The following is a 17,693-nucleotide window of genomic DNA, read 5'->3' as shown; positions in this document are numbered from 1 at the left end:
CACCACAGCTCACGGCAATGCCAGATTGTTAACCCACTGAGCAAGGGCAGGGACCGAACCCGCAACCTCATGGTTCCTAGTCGGATTCGTTAACCACTGCGCCACGACGGGAACTCCCTCATTAACTGAAATCTTAAAAGAATCCTTATTCAATACCAGAGGGTTAATCAAGCATCTGATATAACAATGGATACTTTGAATGTTCTCATCTTAATCAGGTCCCACTGGACTCAGTCTGTCTTCCTGTTGTTTCTCCAGTCATGATCCACTGGATGTGTACCTGAGGCCGTTCTCAGAAAGACTTCTTCAGAACAACTTAATTCAGATTTTGGGGGATAAAAGTAATATGAGGATACCATTTGTTTGTGCCAAATGCAGTGCATCTTTACTGTCTTGTAGATTTCCACCTGTAATCATAAACTGAAAGAGACAGAAAGGAAAAAAGCCCACTTTAACAGGGTGTCAACAACGGTTTCCCAAACATGCCTTCCTGCTACTTTTTTCCAAATGCTTTTCTCTCTTTGGCTGTCACACACCAACTCTGCTTTTAAAATTCAGCTAAGGCGTTCCCGCTGTGGCACGGTGGGTTAATGATTTGGTGTTGTCTCTGTGGTGGTGCCAGTTCGATCTCCAGTCCAGTGCAGTAGGTTAAGAAGGATCCAGCATTGGACTTCCCCTGTGGCCTAGAGCATAGATAGCTACATGGCGCTGTCGCTGCAGTGGCTCTAGTGGGATCCCCGGCCCTGCAACTTCCACGTGTGGTAGGTATGGCCAAATAAATAAACAAGAAGAATTCAGCATTGTCACAGCTGTGGGGTAGGCTGAAGCTACAGCTTGGATTTGATCCCTGGCCCGGGAATTTCCATATGCCTTTGGTGCAGCCAAAAAAAGGCAAAAAGAAAATTGAGCTGAAAGATGACCTCCTATGCAGAGTGGATCCTGACTACCTGCTTCCATACACATGTACACAAGCACACATGCACAGAATTTGGTACTCTTCCTTTTAAAATGTATTCACATGTCTGTCTTTCTTATTAGGCCATAAGTTTGAGGACAGAAATCACCTTAGGAAAGAATGAAAAACTAAAGACCTTTGATTTAGAATTCTGTTGATCCAAATTAGAGATTCAATAGTGTTGATCACACAGTTCTCCAGATGTGGTCCTGGAAGCCCCAGGGGATATGTAAGGTCAAAACTAGTATCATAATAATATTAAGATGCTATTTGCCTTTTTCACTCTCACCTGTCACATGTGTGCAGTGAGGTATTCCAGAAGTTACATGATGTGTAACACAACAGACTGACTGCAGAAACAGGTATGAAAACTCAGCAGTTTCCTATTAGGCCAGACTTTACTTATTTATTTGCTTTTTAGGGCCGCACCTGCGGCATATGGAAGGTCCCAGCCTACAGGCCAAATCAGAGCTGTAGCTGCCAGCCTGCGCCACAGTGACAGCAATGCCAGATCCGAGCCACATCTGCGACGTACACCACAGCTCATGGCAACGCCAGATCATTAACCCACTGAGCAGGGCCAGGGATTGAACCCGAATCCTCATAGATCCTAGTTGGGTTTGTTACTGTTGAGCCATGACAGGAACTCCCTATTAAGCCAGACTTTAAAGAGATATTTTAAAAAATGCAAATTGCAGTCGTGTCACTACAAGTTTTGGGTTTAGAATACACTTTTCATGAAAGTATGCTCTTTACATTATATCACGGTCTATTATTATTTTTATATGAATTAATAAATAGATACAGTTGACCCTTGAACAACGTGGAGGTTGGAGATGCCACTGAAAATCTATGTATAACTCAGAGTCAGCCCTCAGTATCTGGGGTTCCACCATATCCGGGGGTCTGCATTCATAGATTCAACCAAGCTTGGAACATGTAATAGTCTAGTATGTACTTAAGAAAAAAATCTGTGTCTTGTGTTATTCAAAGATCAGCTATAGTTAAAATTTCTCTGTTTTAATTTCTAGTACAGTGTATATCAATAGATAAAACCCACATAAAAGCTCCTTGGGGTTCCTCAATAAGATGAAAGAATATGAAGGTATTCTGAAGCCAAAAAGTTGTCAATTGCTGGATTCAATGTTTTTTTGTGTTTTTTTTTTGTCTTTTTTTTTTTTTTTTTTTTTTTTTGCTATTTCTTGGGCCGCTTTCGCGGCATATGGAGATTCCCAGGTTAGGGTCTAATCGGAGCCGTAGCCACCAGCCTACACCAGAGCCACAGCAACTCAGGATCCAAGCCGCGTCTGCCACCTACACCACAGCTCACAACAACGCTGGATCATTAACCCACTGAGCAAGGCCAGGGACCAAACCCGCCACCTCATGGTTCCTAGTCGGATTCATTAACCACTGCGCCATGACGGGAATGTATTTTGATAAATTCTTTGTAGGGAAATGTATAGCTCTTGCTAAAGAAGCACGTCTACAGAGGGAGCCGTCAGGGCACCGCAGTTAGAACACCGTCTTTGCTGACCTGGTTAAGGGGAAATGCCACTCAAGAGCTCTGGGCTCATGGTGAGACAGTGCTGCTGAAATGCACAGTCTCCTGAAGAAGAGATTTATACACTGAGGTATGTTTTTCAAAGCATATGTCAAGCAGCTCACTGAGCTAAAACAAAGAATTCCTACCAGGTACATAAAGAGAAAACAGAAAACACAGGAGAGAGTGCAACTGATACACATTTTCATAGAGTGACTCAAACTTCTAATATGATAAATGTTGAGTATTCAGGGACGGCATAGTCATTAACTCCTCGACTGCCCATAAAACATAAGATATGAACAACTTTTTTTTTTTTTTGCTTTTTAGGGCTGTACCCACGGCTGATGCGGTAACTACCATAAAACTGCAAGCTACTGAATTAAATTTCAATTTGGAACCATGTCCAAGTAAATTTCAATTTCAGCTCTGTCATTTCTAAATCTCTGTGTGTATGTTTATAAATGTTAACATTAAACTATGCACAGATGACACATGAAAACTGCGGACAAAAACTGTCTCCTGCTGTATCAGTAAACCAAGCTTGTCACAGCCATCATGCTGCCCTGACTGGGCATCTGGCAGGGATTTATGATGGAGAAAAATGAGATACTGGCCCTGGATAGGTCAGGTGCATAGCAAAAGAACGATTTCAATGAACTAAGACTCTTAACATCTTCCCGTACAGAGAAAAGTGCTAAATTCATTAACGTGAGATGTTAATGAATTTAGCACTTTTTTTCAGTTGACAGCATTTAGGAGCTTGGTACTTCAGAGTTTACAGAAAAGCATTTTATAAAGTGATTTACTAAGCAAATAATGACAACATCATGAGAAATTAATGTTGCAATTTTTATCCTGTCTTATTACTTGTGAATAATAACTAACACAATTTCAGAGTTTGAGATTATACAGAGCTCATTCAGTCAGCAGTGCCGCTTTTAAAAATTGAGGTTATTTAACTTAGAAGCAGTAGCTGGAGTTCCCGTCGTGGCGCAGTGGTTAACAATCCGACTAGGAACCATGAGGTTACGGGTTTGGTCCCTGCCCTTGTTCAGTGGGTTAAGGATCCGGCATTGCAGTGAGCTGTGGTGTAGGTTGCAGATGCAGCTCGGATCCCGCGTTGCTGTGGCTCTGGCATAGGCCGGTGGCTACAGCTCCAGATAGACTCCTGGTCTGGGAACCTCCATATGCCACAGGAAGCAGCCCTAGAAAAGGCAAAAAGACCAAAAAAAAAAAAAAAAAGCTAAACTTGGTGATAGGTCTTTTTGATGATTGCTTTCTTCCAACAACTGCTAAATTATGTTACAAAATGTATTAAAAAGGGTCTCTTAAGAACTCTGGTAATTCAAACAGGTTTTTAAAATGTTTTCAAGGAGACTTTTCCATTTGCTACACTTCTGATTACATGGAAGAACCACCCCCAGAGCCTGTGTCACTTAAATGGCTGCAAACAGAATTTTTTTTTTCTTTTTTTTTGTTGGATTCGTTAACCACTGCACCACGACAGGAACTCCAAACAGAATATTTTGATACTGTATTTCATTAACTTGCTAATAATATTATACGTCGATAATACAAAACCCAAAATGCTAAGTGTGGCATTGGCTCTTTCTTTTCTATTCTGCAGTATTTTAACCAAAATTCAATTAAAAAAAATTTACAAATGTAACAAAAGCAAAATGTTACCTTTTTAACACCAATCTGAACAGCTCTCTCTATTACATCCTGCAGGTCATCTGTAAAAGATGAACCCAATATTAAGAAAACCTGGTAAATAAAAATTCACTTACCCATAATTTAATTATAATTTTATTGAAAGAAAACTACACAGAAATAATCAAATTTACTAAATCAAAGTCAAGTCAATACTATTTGATGAGTGCTTATCACATAATAAGAACAGACCCAGTGATACATAAAAAAAGAGAAAACCATATAAAGCAAAATAGATGAATAGTTATCTATTCAACTGTATTTTTATTCTGCTGACCAAAAGGGGGAAAAGTTTGTTTGGCTATATGGTTTGGTTTTTATGCATGTCGTTATCTAAAGTTCTATATTCAAAGTTATAAACATCTATAGATAAAAAGGGATGGATTATGCTTTGTTATAATAGGTGTTTTAGAAATGCTCATGATTGGAGTTCCTGTCATGGTGCAGTGGTTAATGAACCATGAGGAACCATGAGGAACCATGAGGTTGCAGGTTCAATCCCTGGCCTTGCTCAGTGGGTTAAGGATCCGGCATCGCCCTGAGCTATGATGTAGGTTGCAGATGCAGCTCGGATCCCGTGTTGCTGTGGTTCTGGTGTAGGCCAGCGGCTGCAGCTCTGATTGAACCCCTAGCGTGGGAACCTCCATATGCCGAGGGAGCAGCCCTAGAAAAGACAAAAAGACAAAAAAAAAAAAAGAAATGCTCATGATCATGGTTTACCAATATAGCTTATATATGTTTCACTTTGTTTATAGTTTTATCCAAGATGCATAATAAACCCTTTAATATTCCAATTATAAGAGTGGATCAGGCATTTTCTGATCTCCCTTGAGGCAGAAAATGTGTCTTCACAGACTATTTACCTTAATAAAAGAAATATTTACCTTGATGCTTCTGAACTCCCCTATAAATTCCTCTGAACATAGGATCTGTCAAGTTAATACCAATATCTGTGGAAAGCAAAAATAAAACACATCATTAAGAACCTCTGTTTCAAATTTTTATTTTAAATAAAAGATTCTGTTACTAACTTCTTCATTCACACATTCATTCGCTCAAACAAAATCTAAGTGCCTACTGCTTGTCAGTCACTTGTTAGACACCTGGGATACAAAGATGAAAGATGTACGTCCTGCTCTCAGGAAACTCACTGCAGAATTGAGAAGTCAGACTCAGCAACAGACAATATAGAAGTTACAGGTCGATACTGGCGTGTGGGACACAGAGGAGGACCACCCAACTTCGACTGGTAATTAGCCCAGAAGAGGCTTCATGAAAGAAGGGATCCTTGAACTGAATTATAAAGGATGAGTTACAGTTACCCACGAGAAGGCTGGAAATCATATGTAAGAAGCAGCAGCAGAAGTAGAGCATCTGGGGTTTGAAACAGCACAGTGATCATGAAGAGCTATAGGCCAATCTGGCTGCTAGAGAGAAGTGGAGGGAAGATTGGCCTGAAAAGGACAGACTCAGCTGTGTTACAGACACTTGTCTTTAAAATACCAGATGCAACAAGAAGCACCGATGGCTTCTAAGGTTTGAATTCTGGACATCTATCTCATTCAGGTGCCTTTGTGGAAGGTGGGATCTCAAGAGGGCAAATGGAGGCGAGATACCTCATTTGTAAACAGGGAGGAGCTCACGTCTGCAATGAAGAGACCCTGAATTAGGGTCATGCAAGAAATGCACAGAGAGCAATAAATTATTTCCTTTACTCATCAAATATGTATGAAGACCAACTCTGGGCAAACACTACATAAGGGGTTAAGGGATTCAGAAATGAACAAGACCCCACCCTTGGTCCCTGCCTTCCAGGAATTTAGTTTCTGTAGAAACTGCAAATATGATTTGTCATATAATAAGCTGCACTGTAAGCCACAGGAGGCAAGAAGGGTCTATCTTCTTCGGTGCTGTATCCCTCAAACCTAGCATAATGGTTGGTATATAGTAGAAGCTCTGTACACTTTAAGTCTGTAAATCATTATTTTCCAGTTTTGTGTTTGAGAGCACCAAGAAACAGCAATAACACCTTTGGGAAAGATGATGAAAAAACTTCACAGAAGAGCTAGATCTTGAAGAAAGCTAAAGCTCAGAAGCTGACATACAGTCTACATACAGTGTGCATAGATACCTACTGTATCTAGAAGATGGGAAGAAAGCATTGTGCCTGTAGAGCAGAGTTCTCACTGGAGCGCAATTTTGCAGTCCTCGTCTTCTGACCCTTCCCCTCTGTCCCCACTCCCAACATTCAGCAATGTCTGTATTCACTTTTTTTTTTTTGTCTTTTTGCCTTTTCTAGGGCAACTCCACAGTATATGGAGGTTCCCAGGCTAGGGGTCCAATCAGAGCTGCAGCCGCTGGCTTATGCCAGAGCCACAGCAATGCAGGATCCGAGCAGCATCTGCAACCTACACCACAGCTCACGGCAACGCTGGATCCTTAACCCACTGAGCAAGGCCAGGGATCGAACCTGCAACCTCATGGTTCCTAGTCGGATTCGTTAACCACTGCGCCATGGCAGGAACTCCAGCAATGTCTGCATTCACTTCTGGCTGTCACACTGAGAGGAATGCTCCTTGCATCCAGGTTTGAGGCCATGGATACTGCTAAATATCCTTCAAGGCCCAGGATAGCCTCTTCCAACAAACTCTCTGACTCCTCTCACCCACCCCCCCCAAACCAAGAGCTGTTCTTAATAAATCCTGCTGTAGGGTATAAGGGAACATGAGGAATAAATAAGATGTGGTGTCAGCTTGTGATGACCACAGGCAATAAAAAATACCTTCCTTATTTAAATTACACACTCTAGCTTTTAGCACTAGGAGAATCTCCCAAGTTCATGGCTGGGGAGGGCAGTGGCCTCATTATAGATCTTGAAATTATTGCTGCTGAGTTCCAGCTTCCTCTTGGTGTATTTGCACTCGGATTTCTACCAAGCTGGGCTTCAAGGAGATGTGCTGCTTCAGTGTTAAGACAGACCCTGCAGGACGAATGGGCATTTAGATGATCCAAGAGATGGTGGGGAAGAGTATTCTAGCCCTTTGTGACAGCAAGGCAAAGGCAGGATGCAGAAAACTTCAAAGACATTTGGGCAGCAGCATGTCTGCCAATAGAGGGCAGGAGAGGAGTTCACAACTGAAACCTTTTAAAGGGCTGTTGACACACAAATGTTATCGAACGCTAAAATACAATACAGCGGCTCCATGCAATGGCCCAAATCACAAGAAATCAGCATCTACTTTCTTCTCAAATAAGGAAAGGGAAGGGGCAGACTGAGAAAGGAAATGCAGGGAAGAGAGCAGAGGGCTTTCCGCCTGGAATAATCCTCCACAGGGTTGGTCTGGAGTCACCCACCATGCGTGACCACTAGGAGCACAGAAACCGCCCGCATCTCCTCCGGCCCATTTACCCCTTTCCGCCATCAACAGATGAGAATTTTTCCAAAGCAGTCTTTTACTAGAAAACAAAGTGAAAAAGAAATGAAATAGAACATCAAGCAAATTTAACCAGCGATCTTTATGATACTAATTTTAGAAGCAAACTGAAGATTAACTTGGAGGCTCAATTAATGACTTTTGGCATGTTCTTGTCTCAGCCCTAAGGGGAATGGATGTAAATCATTCTTCCACGCTCAGCCTGAGGCCAATTCCAGGTGATGCCACTTCCTCTTAGAACCTGCCTCTTCCTGAGGTGGGTCAGTCCTTCAGGTTCCAAGTCACAGTGTACTTCAAAGATCTGTAATCGGCTTTGGACCCAGGTGAGCCTTAGGCTTTACGGTATCCTGCACTGGCCCCGCCACCAATTTCGTCCCCTTTCTGTAAGAATCTCTTGTGACTTGTGGCTCTTGGCCCTTTTTTTTTTTTTTTTTTTTTCTTCCTGATATTCAGTTTGCCTGAAGAGTATTCCTCAGCCAGTTATTAAACTGCTTTCTGTCCTTTGATGAATATGAGGCAGGAGTTAGATGGGCCGCAGGATAGATCTTTGCAACCAGCCTCTTATTTACACTTCCTGAGGCAGGAGATAAGTGGGCTCCAGGACAAACATTTACAAGCAACCACGTATCTATACTTCAAGAATGAAATAACACAGGCACAAGGCAAATAACTGGTACTTGTCTTCTGTGAACTTGTTAAACAGTGGTAATGACAGGATCAAAAGAGGGGCTGAGCCTTGCTTGGACAGAAGGACAAAGAGGTCACGTACTCCCCATCTTCAGGGTCAGGGGGATCTCAACTACACATGCGTCCTTTGGGTCAGAAAGGGAGGGGGTGCCAGGCCACAATAAGTCTGGTAACCTTCCCGCCATGCTTTGCTTTGGAATCCATCTTGGCCAAAAGATGCACACACAGACTGGGGGAGGGCCCTGGGTCTGGTCAGATGTAAAAGACAAAACAAGACAACTGGTCAAAGGAAGACAAAGACCCAGAAGAATTGCCCCATATAAGTTGTTTAAGTCACTTCCCTGGCATGCTTCTCATGGAGGGGGACACCAGCACCCTCAACTCCTTTGGGTGTGTATTATTGCTTTGCGTCTGCTTTAGATAAATAGACTAATTCTCTGTATTTCTGTGCTCTCCCACATGTTGTACTGTGTTTCTAACAACTTTATACCTGTTTTTACAGTCTTTGCCTCCTTGAAACAGTCTTGCCTTCAACAGGGGACAAGAATCAGGGCAATTCTACTTCTAGCCCCTAGTTAGTCTAGTGGCTAGGATTCCAGGTTTTCATCCAGGCTGCCCAGGTTCAATTCCTGAGCAGAGAATTAAGATCTCACTTCAAGCCATCACTCACTGCTCTCTCTCTCTGAAATCAAAAAAGCTGCTTCACCTTAGTCAAGTTTGGTGACGGGGTTCTGGATGCCACCCCAAAATACGCCACTTTGGCATATTGGTTATTCTGAGCTGAAGGTGCCTAGAAACAGCAGATGCAGGAAAGGCTCTCTGATCTCCCCTTTCTACCTAAAAATAGAATAATATTTCCCATGAGAAAGGTGCTCTCTCTGTACCAGGAAGAGAAGAACACTTTTATCAACCAGAGACTGGGAATCAAAGTCAAAACGGATCTGTACAACCAAACCCCAAATAGCTCTTATTTCCCATTAGTTTCCCCATTTTTTTCCTAGTCCCTGTCCCACAATTTATATAATTTAAGCCCCTTTGTCTTAGCACTTTCCCGCTTGGGCTTTTGGTAAGCTTTTGGGTCTTTGGATATTCATTTTCCTTTTGAAAACACTCATGTACACGAGAGAAAAAAAAAAACAACAACTGTATGCTTTCCTCTTGTCAATCTGCCTTGTGTCAGTTTTATTCTTAGGCCCAGCCACAGAAACTAAGAGAGCAGGAGCAAGTTTTTCCTCCTCTAGTGAAGAAGTGTCTCCTTTTTCTGGACACTCTGATTCGCTTCTGCTTCCTATGAGACGCCCTCCTCCCTCCTACATTGGTCTGCCTCTGGGCTGCCGACTCCCCACCCACCCACTCCCCAGAAAACACATCAGAGTGATTAACATAATTAACAAATTAACATGGAGAGGTCAATGAAAAGGTCGAACTGATCATCAGAAGGTATTCAATCTGTAAGCAAATTCCAAGAAATACAATTAAAGCAGTTCTGGAAACAGAATGTGCTTTGGAGTCAGAAATCTCAGAAATACAATGAATTAGCTGAATGATTCTAGGCCCATCAGTAGGCCTTCCGAGCTTCGAGCTTCGGTTTCCTCACTAGTCGGGTGGGCATAAAATTTCTCCTTCCAGGAAAGAACTGTGGCTCAAACTGGAAAATGAATGTGAAAGTATCTTGCAAATGAAAAGCCTTATAAAATGTAATTATTACACTATTATTATTGAGCACAGTATAAATTCTGTACCATGCCCACAACAAATGGAATTTTAGTCAGCATTAGCTGTAGTGTCAGACTACCTTAAGTGGTTGATGCTCCTAATCAAGACATCACTTCTGTTTTCCCGAAACTATGGCATGAACAAGTTCCCGGGCCAGGGATCAAACCTGCGTTGCAGCTGCAGCCTGCACCACAGCTGTGGCAACACCAGATCTTTAACCTTCTGTACCACATGGGAACCCCCTCAACATCATTACTAAATAGCCAAATGTGGATGTTCCTGCTGTGGCTCAGCGGTAAGGAACCCGACTAGTATCCATGAGGATGCAGGCTCAATCAGGGGGTTAAGGGTCCGGCGTTGCTGTGAGCTGTAGGGTAGGCTGACAGGTGCAGATTTGATTCGACCCCCTAGCCTGGGAACCTGCATAGACTGCAGGTGTGGCCCTAAAAACTAAATAGATAAATAATAGCCAAATGTAAGTCAGTTTGTTTATATTTTAGATTAAGGATGCAACCATGAAAATAAGCCAAAATCCTGTTTAACTTGTTCAAAATGTTCTGGAACATATGGAACAGTATCTTCTCACTTAAAAAAATTCCTATCCTATCAGAAGTATGTCTACTGATGGAGTTCTTGTTGTGGTGCAGCAGAAACGAATCAGACTAGGAATCATGAGGTTGCAGGTTCTATCCCTGGCCTCGCTCAGTGGGTTAAGGATCCGGTGTTGCCGTGAGCTGTGGTGTAGGTTGCAGACACCGCTCGGATCCTGCGTTGCTGTGGCTCTGGCATAGGCCGGAGGCTACAGCTCTGATTAGACCCCTAGCCTGGGAACCTCCATATGCTGCAGGTGTGTCCCTAAAAAGACAAAAAAGACCAAAAAAAAAAAAAAAAGTATGCCTATTGAGAATAAACTAAAAAAAATTAAATCCAGTACAAACATCAATTTTTAGCTTGAAAAACTAAGTATACGAGAGATAAGGGCAAGAGAGCCCAACAGGAAGATAAGGAAGCAAAGTGGACAATCACTACCCCTGATTGGGGGGAATACTGAGGGATTCATCATTTAGTGGCACGTCACCTTATAAGGATAAGTAATGTTTCTTTTCCATTAATTTTCTTCTTTTATTAGCTGCCTTTAAAAGCTGTATCTGCATTACTGCTAAGAGCTGTCTCCAGTATCAAGGAGATTTATTTTTTCAAAACAGAAGAAAACCACATCTCCAAGCCGACGCCTCCCTGTCTGGTCTATACTGCTGTTGCCATGACTTAGGGATACAAAGGGTCAGCCAACAGAGCATTTAATAGAGATGGTTTCAGATTGACTTAGCCTTTAGATATAACTTCAAGCTAACAGGAAATAAAGGTGACTGGAGAACAAGCTATAAACATAACCACCTGGCAAACAGACATATCCAGAAGACAAGTCTTTTGTGGGACAACCAGCCAAATGGCTTGTGCAAGACAGTGCCATGAAGAAATTCGCTCGATCAAGGGGAGGGCAAGCTATGGCCTGTGTGCCATTGCCTATTTTTGTTTGTTCCTGAGCTAAAGATAGTTTTACATTTATTTATTTTGTCTTTTTAAGGTCTGCACCAGCAGCATATGGAGGTTCCCAGGCTAGGGGTCTAATCAGAGCTATAGTTGCCAGCCTACACCACTGCCATAGAAACACCAGTTCCGAGCTGCATCTGCCACCTCACCACAGCTCATGGCAACACCGGATCCTTAACCCACCAAGTGAGGCCATGGATCGAACCCACAACCTCATGGTTCCTAGTCGAATTCGTTTCCTAGTTTTACATTTTAAAACAGTTGGAAGAAATAAGTCAGAAGAAGCATATATTTTGTGACATGTAAAAATTATAAGAAACTCAAGTTTCAGTATCCAAAAAAGTTTTATTGGAACACATAACCCTTTGTTTACAGAGTATCCACAATTGCTTTTGAGTGACAAAGTCAGAGCTGAGTAGTTGCATACGGCCTGCCAAACAAAAAATATCTATGACCCTTCGAGGAAAAGTTGGCCAATCTCTGTGCTAGATTCAAGAATGTAAAGGACGCGCAAATGCAGGGCCCTGGACTGGATGCTGTCTTGCACAAGACCACTTTAGAAAAGAGGCTCCTTCAGAGAGATCCCGTGTCCCTTCCACCATGTAAGGACAGAGTGAGAAGGCACCCACTGCAGGCCAGGAAGAGGGTCCCCACCAGAATGTAACCGTGCTGGCAACTCATCTAGGATTTCCCAGCCTTCAAAACTCTGAGAAATAAATCTTTTAAAAATTTATTTATTTTATCTTTTTAGGGCCAAACCCGTGGCATATGGAGATTCCCAGAGCTGCTGGCCTACACCACAGCCACAGCAATGCAAGTTCAGAGCTGCATCTGAGACCTACACCACAGCTCATGGCAACACCGGACCCTTAACCCACTGGGCGAGGGCAGGAATCAAACCTGTGTCTTCATGGATGCTAGTCGGGTTTGTTACCGCTGAGCCACGACAGAAACTCCAAAGTTATTGTTTATAAGCTCCCCAGACTGTGGTGTTTTGTTACCACAGTCCAAACAGACTAAGGTAATCTTGCATGTCACCTTCTCCCTCAATCTGTATACACCAAATAGGTGGGTTTTCTCTCATCTCTCGAATCTGTGTACTCTGCCGCCTCCACTACTACCACAACACTCTCAGCCAAAGCCAGCCTGGATCCACTTCGGCCCCCGTTCATTCTGTTCTGCATTTGATGAGGGTTTCTTTTCATTCAGGGGACTCTCCACTGTCACTCTTGATACTCACATCATTAACACAAATAATCGCAGCTCTGCAAATCTCCAATGCATTCCGTATCATTCTCCTTCCTCCCTCAACCCCTTCAGACCCACTGGTCTTCTTTCGCTTGCTCACAAGTGCGATGCACCTTCCTGCCACAGGATGTCTGCACAGGCTGTTCTGTTCGGGACCTTCCTTCTGCCTTTCTCTGCCTCACGCTCAATCATTCAGAACGCAGCCCAAGTGAACTTCCTCAAGGAAGCCTTTTCAGACCTTCCAGTCTTTAAGTTTTGTTCCTCATCAAATGCCCAGAGACCCATGTTCCTTTTCTTCAGTGCCCTCTTGTGGTAAAAAGTCATCGTGGCACTTGAGGGGCTGTTTGTCTCCACCACCAGACCCTGACCTACCCACGGAGTCCCAGCATTCAGCACACTGCGTGGCACACAGTGGAGATTCAGTGAAGTATTTGTAGAGTTAATGAATGAATGAGGACCAGGTTGCCCAGGGGAATTCAGGACAAAGAACAGAAGATAAGGCGCAGTCCCTATCGAAATGAGATTCAGAAGAGACAGCCAGCAACCCCAACCGGCCTGCTTCTAGGGACAAAGGGCAGGATTAGAACCCTGTTAAAAGAACACAGCTATAGATAAACCTTAGATACCTAAGAGGCCCCAGCTAGTTGGTCCCAAGATGTAGTTATGTTACTAATTACTGCCAGCTCCTTTCTCACTGGCTCATTTGGTGGGAGTGGGAGCAGAGGCTACTACGATAGGCATCATCTCACCTGTGCTTCACAAACTAGGGGTGTTTCAGAGAACACTGTCACTCTTGAGATTCCCTGGAGTATCAACTTTACTTTGGAAGATTCTTGTTATTTCATTTATTCATTTATTTTGCTTTTTAGGCCTGCACTCTCGGTATATGGAGTTTCCCAGGCTAGAGGTTGAATCGGAGCTACAGCTGCCGGCCTACACCACAGCCACAGCAGAGCAGGATCCAAGCTGAGTCTGTGACCTACACCACAGCTCACCACAATGCCGGATCCTGAACTCACTGAGCAAGGCCAGGGACTGAACTCGCATCCTCATGGATTCTAGTTGGGTTCATTAACCGCTGAGCCACGAAGGGAACTCCAGATTCTTTTATTTTTATTTTTTTTATTTTTTTTTTTTTTGTCTTTTTGCTATTTCTAGGGCCACTCCCGTGTGGCATATGGAGGTTCCCAGGCTAGGGGTCCAATCGAAGCTGTAGCCACCAGCCTACGCCAGAGCCACAGCAACGCGGGATCCGAGCCGCGTCTGCAACCTACACTACAGCTCACGGCAACGCCGGATCGTTAACCCACTGAGCAAGGGCAGGGACCGAACCCGCAACCTCATGGTTCCTAGTCAGATTCGTTAACCACTGCGCCACGACGGGAACTCCTCCAGATTCTTTTAATTTTAAAAGGACACCATGTTATTTCAGAGGTAACACAAAATATCCAAGGAAATTTTGCAAATACATCAAGATTTATACATCATTGCTACCACCCCTACCACCCTGGGATATATAATCCACTCCATGCCCTTAAGTGAACTTTGGCAGGCAAGTTTCCCAGCACAGATGGGCCAGCACTGAAAAGGGACCTTCCACTATGTCCCAAGTTCTATCACCTTGCAATAATTAAGCATAGATTCGTATTACTACGCAGCTTGAGTATATAATCACCTGTGGTATGAAACTCAATGTCACAGAAATTAGTCTTAAGCATAACCTAGGACACAATCTTGAAGGGTCCTCTAGGAGACAGCAATGTTTCTGATAAAACACAAAATACATACTTCTGCTTCCTGCCCTCCACCCCCATGTTAGAAACACTGAAGTAGTTGTGTTGGGCAGCCAGTAGTCACGCAATTTGAGAAGGGAAAGATGTAGAAGCTGTTCTAAATCAAAAGCTAAGGCTGTCTTTAAACACTGGTTTAGTTTCTCATGCACCTGTTTCATGTACAGCTTGTTCATGGACCAGTTGTCCCTGGGTCTGATATGGTGTTTTTCAAAGTACGGCTCATGACTTTTTTTGTCTTTTCTGGCAGCACCCCACAGTATGTGGAAGTTCCTAGGCCAGGGATCAAATCTGAGCCTCAGCTGTGGCCATGCCGGATCCTTAATCTACAGGGCCAGGCTGGAGACTGAACTGGTGCTGCCACAGAGACAAGCCAGATCATTAACCCACTGCACCACAGTGGGAACTCCTGCTCAGGCAGACATTCATGCAACAGGTCATAAGAAGAACTTTTTAAACAGCATGGAATAAATATTAACTATCAGTAAGTCAGAACAACAAAGACAGAATGTGTAGTATGATCCCATTTTTGTTATAAGACCAAAACATCTATTTGTGTATTTTTATGATCCTGTGTAAATTTATTTAAAAATTAGGGATGGATATAATTTAAACACCAGTTACCTCAGGGGATTATGCAGAAAAAAATTTATTCCAATGAAATTCATCTTCTTAAAGAAGTTTTTTCTAGCTTATCTGGTTTAGATTCCTTTATCAATTTTCTTGCCATCTTGGTACTAAAATTACACATTCTTTGACCTACTCATTCATACTTCCACTGAATAGTCACCGTACCAGCCCTAGGAAACAAAGATAAATACCACCGATTATCTGCCTGAAAAGAGTGCATCTAGTGGGAAAGACAGATACATATTTAATTAAAAACTAATGTGACATAGGGTAGAGTTATGTAGTCTTAAGGAACAAGTGAAAAATCAACTAGGCAAGAGAGGAGTCAGTAGGATATTAGAGGTAGGGCCCAGTGGCCCCAAACTACCACTCTAAAACCTTGTCGGAGACAAGAAACAGCACCTCCAAAGTGCTCATAGGGCATAAAAAGAGTGAGCCTGGAAAAGGCGGCAGGACCAGGCCACAGAAAGGCATTCTGTGTGCCATGATAAGACATTTCAGCTGGCCCAAGGATGGTGACTGAAATATTTGAAGGAGAAGAAAAATGTAGCTGATATGTTTTTTATACTATGGAGGCTACATAGAGGATGAATTTAAGGAGACAAAACTTGAGACAGGGGTTTAATTTTTTTATTACAAACACAAACCTTGAAAAAAAAAGTCTTTTCTTTGGTAAGTGTTTCATGGCTCTTACTCCATCTCCCCCATCAGTTTATCAGAGATTGGAGTAAAGAGGCTGAGACACCTGGAAAGTGTTTAGAGTTTGTGAGGATCTACTGCCCCTCAACCCCACCCAAGGCTCTCCCTCAGCCTTTTAAAAAAACGTCTTTTGTGGAGTTCCCGTCGTGGCTCAGTGGTTAATGAATCCGACTAGGAGCCATGAGGTTGCAGGTTCTATCCCTGGCCTTGCTCAGTGGGTTAGGATCCGGCGTTGCTGTGAGCTGTGGTGGAGGTTGCAGACTCGACTCGGATCCTGTGTGGCTGTGGCTGTGGCATAGGCCGGCAGCTACAGCTCCGATTAGACCCCTAGCCTGGGAACCTCCATATACCGTGGGAAGCAGCCCTAGAAAAAGCAAAAAGACAAAAAAAACCAAAAAACAAAAAACTCTTTTGTGGCACTTAACACATTCTCCCTGCCCTTGCTTTTGACTGTACAGACCCTCCAGTGTGAAAACTAACTATACCACCAGACTCTTTGTTTTTTTAAGTGGCCACGCCCACAGCATATGCAAGAGATTGAATTCGAGCTGCAGCTGCAACCTACATTGCAGCTGCGGCAAAACCGCATCCTTTAACTCACTGCACCTGGCTGGGGGCCCAACCTGTCCTCAGCAGCGACCTGAACTGCTACAGTTGGATTCTTAGCTCACTGCAGCACACCAGAACTCCCCAGATTCTTTTTACAATTCCACATACTTAGTACAATGTCTTTGGGAAAAATGTCACTTAAATTAACTCTCAGATCTAAATTTATAATCTTAACCTCTCTCCTGAGTGCCAGACATTTCCAATTGCCCAGTAAATATCTCTACCCAAAAGGTCCTATAAGAATCTGAAACTTAACCGAATCCAAACAGATCTGGCTGTAGCACCCAGCCACTCCCATTACGCTTCCATTTCACATTTAGGTTATTTATCCCAACCCTGAATCATCTCTGTTCTCTCCTTTATCTGACATAAACACTCAGCTGCTAAACGCTGCATATGTATCTCTCTCCTCTTTGTCTCTCCCGTTTCCGGTGTCCTAGTTCAAGCTCTGAAATGCTTCCCTGCCTCTCCCTACGCCTCACCAAACCTAACAGCTGTCAGGATTACCGTACTAAAGCAGAGATGTGATTACTGTCATTTTCCACCTTCAAGTAGCTGGAAACTTCACAAAAACAAGGATCATGCCCAGCTTTACCCACTGCTGTATCCCATAGCCCAGGGCCCCCAATATGTACTGGCCCTCAATGATTTACTTAATGAATGCTCCTGGTGAAAAGTCTTCAGCGAGGCTCTACTCTATACACAGTAAAATTAACCTCATCAAGACATTCGAGTCCCAAGTTACCCTTCCAATCCTAGCTCTCACACTGTCCCATACTTGTAAATGCCTGATACAAGTATGCTTATTCCTTTAGTTTCTGTCGCATTTTCCCTCTCTTGTTCTACCCATGCTGAATGGATTACCGTACTTGTCAGGTAATAGAACTTGTTTCTCTTCCCGCTATTTATGCCGTCAGTTTCCCCACCAGATGGGGATGCCAGCAGAGCAAGGACCTGGCCTGTATTCCTAGGCCGGTGCCGGGCAAACCAGGGTCGAACCAGGGTCGTTCAGTAACTGTGATATGAACGCAAGAATTAGCGAATAAACGGGTGCCTCGAAGCTATCCTCTCCACCACGGAGACGGGAAGAGGCGGAAGGTGCAGGAGGGATGGAG

General features: G+C 43.3%; 1 protein-coding gene across 6 annotated transcripts in view; it reads right to left on the bottom strand.

Moving 5' to 3' along the window:
- Positions 1–17,693, bottom strand: part of TATDN1 (TatD DNase domain containing 1) — a 44,230-nt gene that overhangs the window by 26,144 nt on the left and 393 nt on the right. The window contains exons 2-6 of one of the 6 annotated variants that reach the window (XM_047783291.1): positions 9,042–9,172; positions 7,624–7,670; positions 5,099–5,164; positions 4,188–4,237; positions 357–420 (exon numbers count right to left, since the gene is read on the bottom strand). In XM_047783291.1, coding sequence (XP_047639247.1) covers positions 357–420; positions 4,188–4,237; positions 5,099–5,164; positions 7,624–7,636 — 193 coding nt within the window. In that variant the 5' untranslated portion in view covers positions 7,637–7,670; positions 9,042–9,172. Of the gene's footprint in view, positions 1–280; positions 421–4,187; positions 4,238–5,098; positions 5,165–7,623; positions 7,671–9,041; positions 9,173–15,264; positions 15,441–17,693 lie in introns of those variants that run through there. The other 5 variants (XM_047783290.1, XM_047783293.1, XM_047783292.1 and 2 more) reach the window with 5 other exon arrangements.

This window comes from Phacochoerus africanus, chromosome 6 (assembly GCF_016906955.1).
Source record: "Phacochoerus africanus isolate WHEZ1 chromosome 6, ROS_Pafr_v1, whole genome shotgun sequence".
Classification (NCBI taxonomy): Eukaryota; Metazoa; Chordata; class Mammalia; order Artiodactyla; family Suidae; genus Phacochoerus; species Phacochoerus africanus.
The sequence above is the reverse complement of the archived record's forward strand: the minus strand, read 5'-3'. Positions and strand labels throughout refer to the sequence as shown.